Below are 11,965 nucleotides of genomic sequence, written 5' to 3'. Positions count from 1 at the left end.
CAAGGAAGTTGAATCGCCACGGCGCAGGCGCAAAAAGGGAGATTTATTTCTGCGGGTGGTGGACAGAACCATACGGTTAGCACGTGGGCGCCCCAACAAATTTACAATTGATATGCCATAGCATTTCTTGCACCTAGCACCTACGTCTTTTAGCAGGAGGATCTTTAGTCTCCTGGTGTCCAACAGGCGTTGCCTGCATCTCGATTTCGTCGATGATTCGCTTCTCTTCGGCCAACATTGCCAGGATAACCTCGGCGTTCTCCCTTAAGACCACAGATGATCTGATAGTTCTGTCACCCTCAAACTCGTTCTCGACCACATCCAAAATGTTTTCAGTCAACGCGTTTAAAGAATTTTCAGGTGATGCGTCAACAGGAACCTCCGACTGGGATTTATCGGGAATTGTTTTCTTCTTCTTTGAGACCCGCGATTTTTTGGATTTAGATGTCCCAACCACTTCTTTCTTCGATCTAGGATCCTCATGGGCCGTCTGCTCTTTTCGAGGGTGTTCCTCTATTTCATTCTGGGAGTCGAGCTGAATTAGAGGGGGTTCTTCGTGTACCAATTGGGAAATCCTTTTGGCATCACTTGCAGACAAAACGTTAATAGGTCTCAGGTCTTTTGACACATGGCGATTGCAATATGGACATATCCCCACGATTTTCATTATTGTCCCCATAGTTCTCAGCTATGGGCGTATAAAATATCGTGATAATCGTAGAAATGTATGTGGTCTTCTGTGTGGCTCAAAATGAGAACTGAACAAGTTTACAAACTTATAGTTACAAGCTTACTTGTTTTTTAATTTTTGTACCCTTAAGCTAGGTACACACGATGCAAACAATTTGCAGCAAGTTGATTGCTGCAACCAAATTTTGCTGCAAGCAAAGAACTTGCACAGTTTTTTTGCAGCAATATTTTTTGCTTGTCGTCTGTAGACATTTTTTTACCGCCATCTTTATTGCATCAGTCGCTTGCTTGTTTGCATGTGCTGTTTGCTTTCAATTGCAATATTGCAGCAAGCAAAGCAACATGTGGGATCGCGAGAACACAATAAAATTAATTGAATTATATGAGATTCGTTCCGTTTTATGGGATGTCTCTTCAAAAGATTACAAAAACAAGCATAAGAAGCAACATGCTTTTTGCGAAATTGCTGAAGAGTTAGGCAAAAAGGATGAAGAGATAAAAACAAAAATTCATAATTTGCGTACTCAATTTTTGCAAGAGGTGCGCAGGGTGAAACAAAAGAAGAGTGGCCAGGGTACATCGGACAACTATACCAGCAAATGGGAGTTTTTCGATGCGCTCAAATTTATAAAAAGTGACGACGGAAAAAATTATAAAATTCAAAATTTGGTAAGTAGTACAATTTAATAAACATATCGTAGTAATTACTTATTTTATATATGTTTGTATTGCCATGACACTTCACCATCAGGCGAAACAAAAAAATGTTTAAATTCTTACCGTATATCTTTCGCTTGAGTAGAGTTTTGCGTACTTCTTTGAATTGGTATGCAGTTTCCTTCTAACGTCAGATCTTTACGCCAAGTTCCTGGTACCACTTCCCCATCAACTTCATTATCGAATGTTCCATTCGGAGCATATTTTTGTTTTGACTCTTTCTTGGCCATCAACCAGTTATGCAATGCGCAAATTGCAGAGACAACATCTATTGTCTTTTCTGGGCCAAGTTCCAATGGCTTTCTCAAAACCCGAAATCTATTTTCCATTATGCCAAAATCCTTTTCTACCACTCTTCTTGCTCTGGAAAGACGGTAGTTAAAAACACGATTTGGAGCTGGTTGATTTTTGAATGGATATGGCTTCATTATGTATGTTTTCAATGCGAATGCATCATCCGCTACAAGTACATAGGGCACCTTTAAATCTCGACCTGGAAGTGGCTGCTCCTCAGGAACATTAAGTTGTTCATTTTGTAACGCATATGATAGGCTACATGCGTTAAAAATTCCTCCATCAGAAATTCTTCCTTTGCCTCCCACATCGAAATAAATTATTTTATAGTTTGCATCTGCTAACACCATTAGCACAACGCTATGCGTGCCCTTATAGTTGAAGTAGGTACTTCCACTATTAGACGGAGCTTTCATAACTATGTACATGTTTTCCGTCTAATGCACCGATACAATGAGCAAAGTTCCAAATACTTTCAAAATCCGATGAAATTTTAAGCCACTCGTTTGTAGAATTGGGAACCTAAGAAAATTCAAATAAATTATTAATATTTCGTAACATTTTTATTTTACACTTTTTCATATACATATATTCAGGATCTAAGTGACAGCGCCGTTAACACAATGTTAGGAGAGGCACCATGTTCGCCTAATTTTTCGATATCTGATGACGTACCAAGTACATCCAAAGGCAAAAAAAGAAAGCGTGACGAGCTCGAATTTAAGGACGAAGATCTGCTTATTGAAAAGGCGCGCTTACGTAATAAGACAGATGAACATCAAATATTCGGTGATTTCGTTGCATCTGAGCTAAGACTTTTAAAATCACAGCAAAGTAGAGTTCGGCTTCGCAGGAAAATTCAAAGAGCTATTTTGGAAGTAGCAGAAACTGATACCGAAGATAAACGTGTCTTCTTCCACGCCTAATATCGTGTACTCGTCTACCAATTCTCCAGTTTTTGCCTTTTCGGATGGTAAAATGGAAAATGCATATTTAATTTACATAATTACTTTAAGATATTCCCTTTTCAGGCAATTATATACAGCTCGACAAGTCTCCGGCACAATGCTTGCAGCCGTGCTCACAGGAATGCGAAATAAATACATCAGAGAATGATATGAATCACCTTTAAAAAAAATTTAAAATTTAATAAACATATTCATTAAAAGTTTATAAAAATGCTCATTACATTTAATACATACCCGTGGCTAAAAAACGCAATGTCGGGGCTAATCGCTCATTTGGGGGAATCGCAGGACGCATTACAGAGTCTTGTTTAGTTATGTAGCTTTTTACTTTTTCTAATAAAAATTTGAAATCACTGACTGACATGCGAAAAAAATTGTAATAATTTGTTTCATCGCCATTTTGGAGTTCTTTTAAAAGGTTCTGATGCACTCCTTTTTCATCTCTTTTCGAAATCCACTGTTTCACCCAACACTTTCTATTTTTTGCAGACTTCAATCTTCTCATTTTATTACGTTTAATTAAAATTGCTAATATTGCAACAGCAGCAACTCTCGATTTAAATGACGACATAATATTAACACGTCGTTATTCTTTGACTTTCACAAAACAAGAGAACTTGCAAATGAGCGTCAATTGCAAGCACTGCAAACAAAAAATAAAAACACCTGTAGACATTAACGCAATACATTGCACGAAATAGCCATGCAAAAGTTTGCGTGCAAAACAAAAATTGATTGAAGCAAGAAATTTTCTTGCAATATTTGCATACGTGTAAACATTTGTGCAAACTTTTGCTGCAAATTATTTTCAACTTGCTGCAAATTGTTTGCATCGTGTGTACCTAGCTTTACTCCAACTCTCATTATTATAGATGTCTAATTCTATAATTTTTTTTCTTAAAGTTTAATAAGCAATTGTATTATTTACAATCAAATAATTTCAATCCCTGAACTTAACTCAAGTACAATTAAACATTGTTAGAATTTATTATTATTGCTGATTTACAATTTGAGAGACCAGAAACTATTGCCTACATCGAACGGTTTGGTTGTGCCTTTTGCTTAATACGTGGGGTCAACTAAAGATTTAGCTGGCATTTGTATACACACAGAGGTATATTTTTTATCTAGAAGACGTTGCGGCAAATGGGGCACGTGGATTTGCTGCTGGTGGTGAACCATTTGTACTACAAAAAAGGACATTAATATTGGGTCTGAAAAAAGTGGAAAAACTATGACATTCTTACCAAACAAGGTCCGTGGAATTTTTTCTTGCAGGTTTTGCACGTGAGCTTGGGCAGTTGGCAAGTGTCCTGATGGATGACTGTATAGCACACATAGCACTCCTCCACGCCCTCGAACTTCTTGTCCAGATTGTTTTTCCACATGGTCAGGCCGTCGTAAATGGTGCCATTCTGCATGGAAGTAAGTCAACGTTTACCATTAAAATGTCACCTTTTTATTTATGTATAAAGAATTACCTGATGTGTAAGGAAGATAGTTAACTGCATTCCCACGTTTCGAGAGGAAGCCCGTCCACCAATTTGCTTGCCGCACTCGACTTTTACCGCTCCCAATGGATAATTGGGGGCCAGAGTTATGACCAGCTCCATTCGGGCCTCGTCGATGGCATACACAGCCAGAACCTCACGAGTGGAGGAGTGAACAGTCACCTAAAGAAACCGTAATTAAAATCAATGCAGTTTAGCAGTTTCGATCTATTTATACAAATTATTTCGTGGTTTATTGCTCATTCAATGAAATAACTCGGTTGAACTACAAGTCCAGTAGTCTATGCTTGTTTAGGACTCAATAATGATACAACAAGAATAAATACGTTCTATCACGAAAATGGTGACCCTTGAAATCTTCCGCATCATTGTCATCGTTATACTGCTGGTTAGCATCACCGTGGTTTTTGCCTTGCGACTGAGCGCCCCGGATCTACCCTAAAAAGGAGTCGGAAGTCGGAAGGTTCAATGCAAAGCCGCTCACCTGCATATTCTCGTGCTTCTCCTTGCGATTGGCGATCGCCTTGAGCTCCTCACTGCAGATTAGCGAGCTGACGTAGTTGGTTGTGAGGTTGTCCACGAAGTTCTTTTGCCTGGACGGGGTGGTGTTCCACCACCGGCGCACAACGGCCGGCAGCTTGCGAAGCACCTCTGTATACAAGTGGCACACATATCGCTCTAGGGTCAATTGACGATCTGTAAGAAATGAAATACAAATATATTGATCAAAGCAATCCAGGCTGAGAACATACATTTTTGGGGGCTTTCCGATAGGTCAAACATTGTTTGTCTAATGTATTTATAGAGAGCAGTTCGCTTGAGTCGATCGTCCACTGTCGTTCGGTTTATTGAATAGTTTTTCATTCTGTTCGGATTCCCACTATTTTGACAACATGACCACGCCGATAAATTTTAAAAACATAGCTTCCGAAATGCCGCCGCCCAAGCGCATCCAGCTTGAGAGCGAAAAGGTTTCGGTGGCCGAGGCTATCAACTTCCTAAAGACGCAGTGCGACACGCGCAAAGAGCATAAGGATGAGGATCCCCTTAATGAGGGACCCACCGTGGCGGACGAGCTGAATGCCCGTCTGGCAATGGTTCACGTGCGTGAGGCTCGGACTAAACGGATCCGTCGCCTGGTCAAGTACCCACCCCACGATACGCAGGCATTGTACAGGTTAGTGTCATTAAGTTTACAACCAAATTTCTTACTTTTCAAGGATTAATCCTTTGCTCTTTTAGTAAACATTTAAAAACCGTTTTTAAAATGTTCTAATTTTCTTATTCAAAGTCGCAAATTTATGCATTGACCTACAGGTTCATCTGCGTCTGTCCCCGTTACCATCCCTGCTATGTGCCATGCCAGCACACGGGACAGATCATCATCGACCGGGACGTTTTGTCCCGGGAGGAGCACATATGTTTTCTGGCTACGCCCAAGAAAGACTTTTCGTCTCCACAGCTTGGGAAGCAAGCGCGCTACTACACAAAGAAGATCTATGTAAACCAATGCACAGCCCGAGTGGAACGTCTGGCCGATCCGCATCCGATGCGAGTGAATGAGACCTACACTTTCTTCAAGGAGTACCTCTCGCCGCGCCACATAGCCGCTTTGGAGAACCAGATGAAACCCAAGCCGCCGGTGGAAGCCATGACCATGGAGAAGGCGCTAGAGTACATGGAGGAGGAGATGCGTCAGCGAAGGGCGGCGAGGCAGGTGCACAAGCGACGCTGCAAGAGTCTCAAGAAGCGCATCCTTTTGCGTCAGCGCAAGCAGATGCAGAAAATAGTTTGCGTCCTTTTTGAGGAAATGAAGGACTTTCTGCTCAACGACCAGTTTATTGTGGATGAAAACTCTCCTCTTTGCAGCGTGATTCTTGAGAGGCTTCGAGAGTTCACAGGTGAGTCCAAACAGAAACAATAACCAAATAAAGTTCACTTTTAAACAATGTTCCCGACAGATCAAGAGTTCTACACGACCAGTAATTTACGCGAGTATCAGCGGATATTGGCTAACAACCTGACCGTTTGGATCAACAAGTTCATATCGAACCTGAACATTTACTTGGCGCCGCAACAAATACCCGTCCAACGACAGATGATGGCAGAGACCGATCCGGAACAGTTTGTTCCCTTGTCGGACTTTATTTCTCTATCTGACGAACCAGGGTTAGAAGAAATGATGGAGGACGTTGAGCAAGGAGCCGTCGAGTATCACGATTACGGATATGGGGAGGACTACTTGCCCGACGTTCTCAATACCGAAATGTCAGAGGACACCATAATTGCTTAAATTGGGGCGAGCTTACCCTTCAGCTGAGACCAAGTGAGCTCCTTATAGACGCCGTTGCTGTGTACCTTGGCTCCATGATTCTTAAGTATGTCCACTGGCATCGCGCGGAAGAGGAAGTGCAGGAAGTTCTGTGAAGTGTATGCGAAATTTCATAGTGTAACACCCAAATCAATAGTAATACTAATGTAATGTTTTTCCAACCTCTTCATATTTGTTGTCGTTAAGCCAATTGGTGTAGACAGCTCGCAATGCAACGGGAGACTTGGCGCATGCATTTATGATGCAGTCCCACAGGAAAAGGTAACTGAGTGCATCGTGTCTGTCTATGGGTTCCAGATCCTCCAGCTCCGTGAGCTTGAAAGAGAACTCCTCCAGGTATTTTTTTATCAGGGAATCGTAGCGCGTCAGATAGTCCTCAAAGCGGTTGAGGAAGTGCCACTTGGAGATCGTGGTTGTGGCATCGAGACTTTCGCTTTGCCTTTCATTCAACTCTATGTCATCGGCCACAAAGTGTGGTGTTAATTGGCGAAGAGAGTGAACCGCACTCAGTCGAACCGAGTGCTGGGAACTGTACAGCTGTTTGAAGAGGAAGTTGCAGAGGTGGTCCAAACTAATTTTACTGTTTGTCTTGCAGAACTAAAATGTACAAGATATATTTGTTTTGTAAAGACTTAGAAGAGGCTGTCGTTGTGTCTGTTGTGTTGTGTCTATAAATACCGCATAAACAAAGCTGTAATCCAGCAGCTCTAGGGTTGGAGTTAAACGTTCCAGCAAAGCCTCATAGCATGCCTGAAATCCAGGCTCAACACTCGTCTCATGGGTCAATTGATAAAATGACTTAAACAGCACTACATTGACTTCCTTGGCAAACAGGGAATCCCACTCGTCAATCATGTTTTTGAGTAATTCTGTTGAGCTTTTTTGTTTTTCAGAGCGTATAAATTCAATCAAGGTGGCAAACAATTGATAAACCGCAACCACAAAGAGAGCAGTCTGCAATTAAACACAATTTATAAACAAATCTTCAAATAGCAAGTTAAGCTTAACCCACCTTTGGATCATTAAATTGGTTTATGGATTTGGAAACAGAGAGCACCCAAGAACTCAGACCTATGCGAATGGCATCCCAGTTTTTTATGCTGAGCTCATAAGGAAACCGTTTCAGAACTTCAGTTAGGAGTTTGATGAGCTCCACTGTATCTAAAACTGATTCGTAGGGTTGTTTAGGTATTTCCCTGGAAAACGTTCGCGTTAATTAATTAATAAATTTAAGAACATTTAATTAAATGTGATGCTCTTACACATTGTAATGCAGTAAATCCTTTTGGCTGGCCTGCTTTTCCGCGATGCTGGTCATAAACTGCACGGCTGATACGATTATATTGCGATCTGTTTGCTCGTTTACCTCGGCTTCAAAATTGTTCAGGAGAAGGGCACGGAAAACAGCGGCTTTAACCCAAACCTCGGGTGGCTCTGTTCTCATGATAGCCGAATTCAAGCCGATGGCTTTTTGAGAAAGCTTTGGCAAAAGAAACTGTAAAAGAAAAATTACTTCAGTATTTTCTTAGGCCTAATTAAAAACAATTACCTGTAGTGCCATCACATAGGTCTTTAGGGCTCCCTGCGTTACCAAAAATTCTGAAAGGTCTTCGTGCAGCAGAATGGTCGCACTCTCTTCGAAAGCCGCATATTGAGGACAAAAAGTAATGTAACTTAGAAGACGACATGCAATTACGCTGGGCTGCAGCACCGCAGCCTGTTGAAGACGCTCCTTTACAATTCCAACCAGATCGCTACTGTTGCCCATAAAGCTTTGAACCTTTTCCGACAGGATCAACACTAATTCTTCAGTCGACGATTGCAAGTCCGATACTTGCAGCCAACTTTCCGCTGTGCCAGCCACTCGAATGCACTGTAAGAGCTCTGAAATCAAGGGCTCGCTCCAATTTTTAAGCACATCGGCATTTGGATCACAGTAGTCCTCCGTCAATTCATCTTCTGGATTATTTGTGTCTTGTGGTGGGGGAAATTGATAGACAAGTTTGTATATTGTGGAAAAGTTAAGAGTGGAACGTTGAAGTAATGCTAATATTTTATCGTTGGCGAAAGAAGCGTTTTTGAAGGGAACTCCCGGAGTGACAGAGCCTTGCAGTGCTTCCAAAAGCACGCAATGGTTCTCAAACTGTACAACCTTTTCGGATGTTTTTAGGGGGATTCCAGAAGAGCCGCTATAGTTTCATCAATGCGTTCCAAGCGGTTCTTCTCATCCTCAATATTTTCTGTTGAGCAAATGACAAACTTCGCCATTGCCTCCGCCATGCCATCCAGGTTCTCTGCTTTAAGGTCTGCTGAGTAAGCCAAATCTTCTACAATTCCCGCACAATTCTTAAGCATTTCATTATCGATTTCGATGTCTTTACTTGACAGTGCATCCTGCCAGCAGGTTGTAATTTCCCACAGAGTATCCTCCGACAAATAATCTTCCGGGCGATGCTCTAGGCTAAACTTAAACAGCTTAAGGAATATCTGTTGGCGCACTTGCAACGAAGAGTTCTCGTTGCTGCAAATCACAGGCATTATCTGGGCAATAAAGCTACCACACACTTCCACCATATCATCAACAACTGGCTGATCTAGGGGACCGCACATGGCCAGAAGAATTTTATCCACTGTTTCAGCATTGATGAGTATGTCTCCCGTGTCCGTTTGGAAGAAGCACTTGTGCAACAAGTTCAGCTTTTCCCGATCATTGTCAACAACTACTTCCTCGGCAATCCGCGCAATCACGCCACAAGTTTCCGAACCACTCAGCATTTGCCTTACGTCGGGCTCTGTACACAGTGGATAAGACAATAGACGGTGAAGCAGAAGGTTCTGCACGCGATGTTGCTTGAGCTATAGAGAATAATTTACTGAATTACTTAAAATCCATTTAAACTTTTAAAATAGCAGCTTACCTTTAGGAGGGTGTTTTCAATGTATTCAAAGCGTTGCTTTGACTCCAGCAGCGGGAGAATTTCAAACACGATTTCCACGACTAATTCACTAGCGTCATCGCTCAGTTGGCCCAGAAGTGAAACAAATTTATTAAGCGCTTCTTCCAGGTCTCCAACATCTGTAAAGCTCTTGTAAAACGCAGCATCGGTAAACATTTTGGTAAGGGTGCGAACTTGTTCAATGTAACGCGATGATGAACTACCACTTCCACTGTTCTTGGCCTTGTCGAGGCAAATTTTCACCAGATTTACAACCAATTGTTTGAGTTCCTTTTGTATGAAAGCTGCAGCTTCTTGAGCCTTTTTAACTGGTGTCGTAGGTTCACTTTTCTCCACCTTTCCGTCTTGATCCTCTACAAACTTTACACTTGGCGACTCAAGACTAGGATTAGCCATGTGCAGATCCTGCACTAAGAGCACGACATGTGAAAGCAACTGTTCATTCACTTCCTCGGCAGCAAGGTCGTGGGTGACCAGCTCGAAGATGCGCGTCCAAAACTGGTTCAGCAACTTGGCATATAGGCCGCCGTTATCCAATTTATTGTTAATCTGTCGATCCCAAAACGCTACCAGTGCAGAACTGTGTTGAAAGAATATTTTTACGTGCGCACTTTCGCTTCTCAGCAGCCCTCCAATGGGTTCCAGTACGTTGTTCTGGAGTAAGCTTGATGCGAAATCGTCGACCCTTTGTTCTCGCTCCTTGTGGTTGTTAATCTGCTGCAGCAGAAAGCGTAGGCACTCAAAATAGGCATTGTGAATGACAGTACAATCGGATTTAGGCAGCGGTGGATCGAATTTTTCCGTGACCGCCAGCTTCATGTCGTCAAAAAAGCGCTCATAAAATTCATAGATATCCAGGTCTTGAAGGGATGCAGGTGTGATTTTAGACAGGAATGGGAGCAGATTGGGACAGACGGCTTGGGCGTTGCGATTAAATCCATTACGAAATAGGGACGAAAGTTTCGGAAGGAATGCTTTGCGAATGTTGAGAGGGACAAACCTGGAAGGTAAAACTATTAATTAAAATGAACTAAAAATATATAGAGTTGGGGTTTCACCAATCTTCGTAGTTATTTTGTAACAGCAAAACGCATCCCCATATGTGGGGGGCCACCACAGGATCCGCGTCGTCGATGAATTGGAAACAGAGGGTAATCAGTTGCGACTTCTGGTTCGAGATTACCTCCAACAGGGCAACCGATTGCAGGACATGGTAGATGCATTCAAACCAGGCAGCTCTAAAAGACAAAAATAAAAATTTATTTGAAACATGAGTTATAACCTAATCATTAACTCACTTTATGGGCGGCACCTTGTGCTTGGCAAAGCTCCAGAACTTCTGGTGCGCCACCAGCGTAACAAATCCCTCCTTGACCTGGCTTAGCTCCTCCGTCTGCGCTGTTTGCTCCATGAAGAAGGATAACAGCTTCAGGCTGCTGATAACCACGCGCTGGTACTTCTGTTCTGCCTCCTCTGGCGTAAGGCTTTTGCCGATCGACAAAGTGGCGGCTGTGTGGAAGGTCAGATTGCGCGTGGCGTACTCAAGGATCTCCACCTGACAGTGCAGGCACACCTCCCGGGTGCGGTTGGCATTGCCAGCAAAGGTGTCTCGGAAGGATTGGCCGGCGATGCTGGCGGCAGGAGCGTAGGTATCGAATCGGCTGCCCAGCCAAACGGGCACGAGCAATTTTAAGTACGGAGCCATAGCCTTCTTACACTTGGCCATGAGCAACTGCAGCACAGTTTGCGATAGTTCTCGGACATTATGCTCTGGGTCGCTGGCCAGGTTCAGGTAGTATTTTGGCCACAGCGGTAGAATATTCTTCAGGGACTCTACATCCGACTGTTCGATCAGTTCGTGAAGCTCCTGCAGAGCCTTCTTCTTAGTCATGGGATCCTTCTTGGACAGCTTGCGCAGGATGATCTGAGTCTGCGGGTCGATAGCCGCGTCAAAGCTTTCTGGCATTTGCTCGGCACTGGCAAATCCCGGAGCAAATGGCACCAGTCCGTCCGCCTGCGCCGAGAAACCCACGAAAATTGGCGTGGAACTGCCCAGCAGCTCGGCGGTGCGGCTGCTGCTCGAGGGCTAGGTGGTTGGGGGATAACGGCATTGTTAAATACTATATTTGTGACCAATTACGCCTTACCTTTGCATTATTTTTGGTGCGCGGCGCTTGTTTTGTCTTTCCACCCATTTCTCTTCTTCTTCTTCTTCTTGGTCTTCTTCTTATCGATAGCACGTGGCAGGTCCGGCAACGCCTACTGCTCCTAAGATATGGCGGTCTGGCAGCTTTTCTTGTTGGTATTTTAAATACTAGAAACCAAAACAAACCAACGTTCTCCAGAGATGTGAGAACATTAATAGTCGTTAAATTGGCATGCATTCGGAGAAATAACGTATACACAAACATAAAATAATGTGTGTATTGCATTATGAAGGCTAGGCATTTCACTTTTAAAATATATATCATAGTTTGTTTAACCAAAACAATTAAT

General features: G+C 42.8%; 3 protein-coding genes across 3 annotated transcripts; 1 reads left to right on the top strand and 2 right to left on the bottom strand.

Annotated features, from left to right (window-relative positions):
- Nucleotides 1-24: 24 nt before the first annotated feature.
- On the bottom strand, nucleotides 25-3,538 carry LOC122320758. The gene is made up of 2 exons (XM_043209159.1): nucleotides 2,904-3,538; nucleotides 25-2,827 (listed from the first exon to the last, which is right to left on the bottom strand). Exon 2 carries the CDS (start codon nucleotides 677-679, stop codon nucleotides 134-136), a length of 546 nt encoding a protein of 181 aa, XP_043065094.1. The 5' UTR covers nucleotides 680-2,827; nucleotides 2,904-3,538; the 3' UTR covers nucleotides 25-133.
- Nucleotides 3,539-3,632: 94 nt separating this feature from the next.
- On the bottom strand, nucleotides 3,633-11,714 carry LOC108088841 (E3 ubiquitin-protein ligase listerin). The gene is given in 15 exon segments (XM_017186813.2): nucleotides 3,633-3,856; nucleotides 3,917-4,084; nucleotides 4,151-4,342; nucleotides 4,665-4,876; nucleotides 6,490-6,601; nucleotides 6,675-7,109; nucleotides 7,191-7,466; nucleotides 7,525-7,708; nucleotides 7,775-8,007; nucleotides 8,062-8,687; nucleotides 8,690-9,368; nucleotides 9,431-10,469; nucleotides 10,528-10,707; nucleotides 10,768-11,555; nucleotides 11,617-11,714. Coding segments are annotated over 15 exon segments (5,232 nt in total). The 5' UTR covers nucleotides 11,665-11,714; the 3' UTR covers nucleotides 3,633-3,796.
- Nucleotides 4,964-6,677, top strand: LOC108088844. The gene is made up of 3 exons (XM_017186818.2): nucleotides 4,964-5,357; nucleotides 5,498-6,081; nucleotides 6,142-6,677. The coding sequence occupies exons 1-3, from the start codon at nucleotides 5,074-5,076 to the stop codon at nucleotides 6,471-6,473; spliced, it is 1,200 nt and encodes a 399-aa protein (XP_017042307.1). The 5' UTR covers nucleotides 4,964-5,073; the 3' UTR covers nucleotides 6,474-6,677.
- Nucleotides 11,715-11,965: the final 251 nt, after the last annotated feature.

This window comes from Drosophila ficusphila, unplaced genomic scaffold, assembly GCF_018152265.1.
Source record: "Drosophila ficusphila isolate 14025-0441.05 unplaced genomic scaffold, ASM1815226v1 contig_106, whole genome shotgun sequence".
Classification (NCBI taxonomy): domain Eukaryota; kingdom Metazoa; phylum Arthropoda; class Insecta; order Diptera; family Drosophilidae; genus Drosophila; species Drosophila ficusphila.
The sequence above is the reverse complement of the archived record's forward strand: the minus strand, read 5'-3'. Positions and strand labels throughout refer to the sequence as shown.

Excerpts from the sequence above, each read along its gene's own strand:
- LOC108088844 (XM_017186818.2), top strand. The coding sequence starts at position 5,074 with ATGACCACGCCGATAAATTTTAAAAACATAGCTTCCGAAATGCCGCCG. Across the intron at positions 5,358-5,497 it reads GATACGCAGGCATTGTACAG|GTTCATCTGCGTCTGTCCCC; the intron begins GTTAGTGTCATT and ends ATTGACCTACAG. Across the intron at positions 6,082-6,141 it reads GAGGCTTCGAGAGTTCACAG|ATCAAGAGTTCTACACGACC; the intron begins GTGAGTCCAAAC and ends TGTTCCCGACAG.
- LOC122320758 (XM_043209159.1), bottom strand. The coding sequence starts at position 679 with ATGGGGACAATAATGAAAATCGTGGGGATATGTCCATATTGCAATCGC.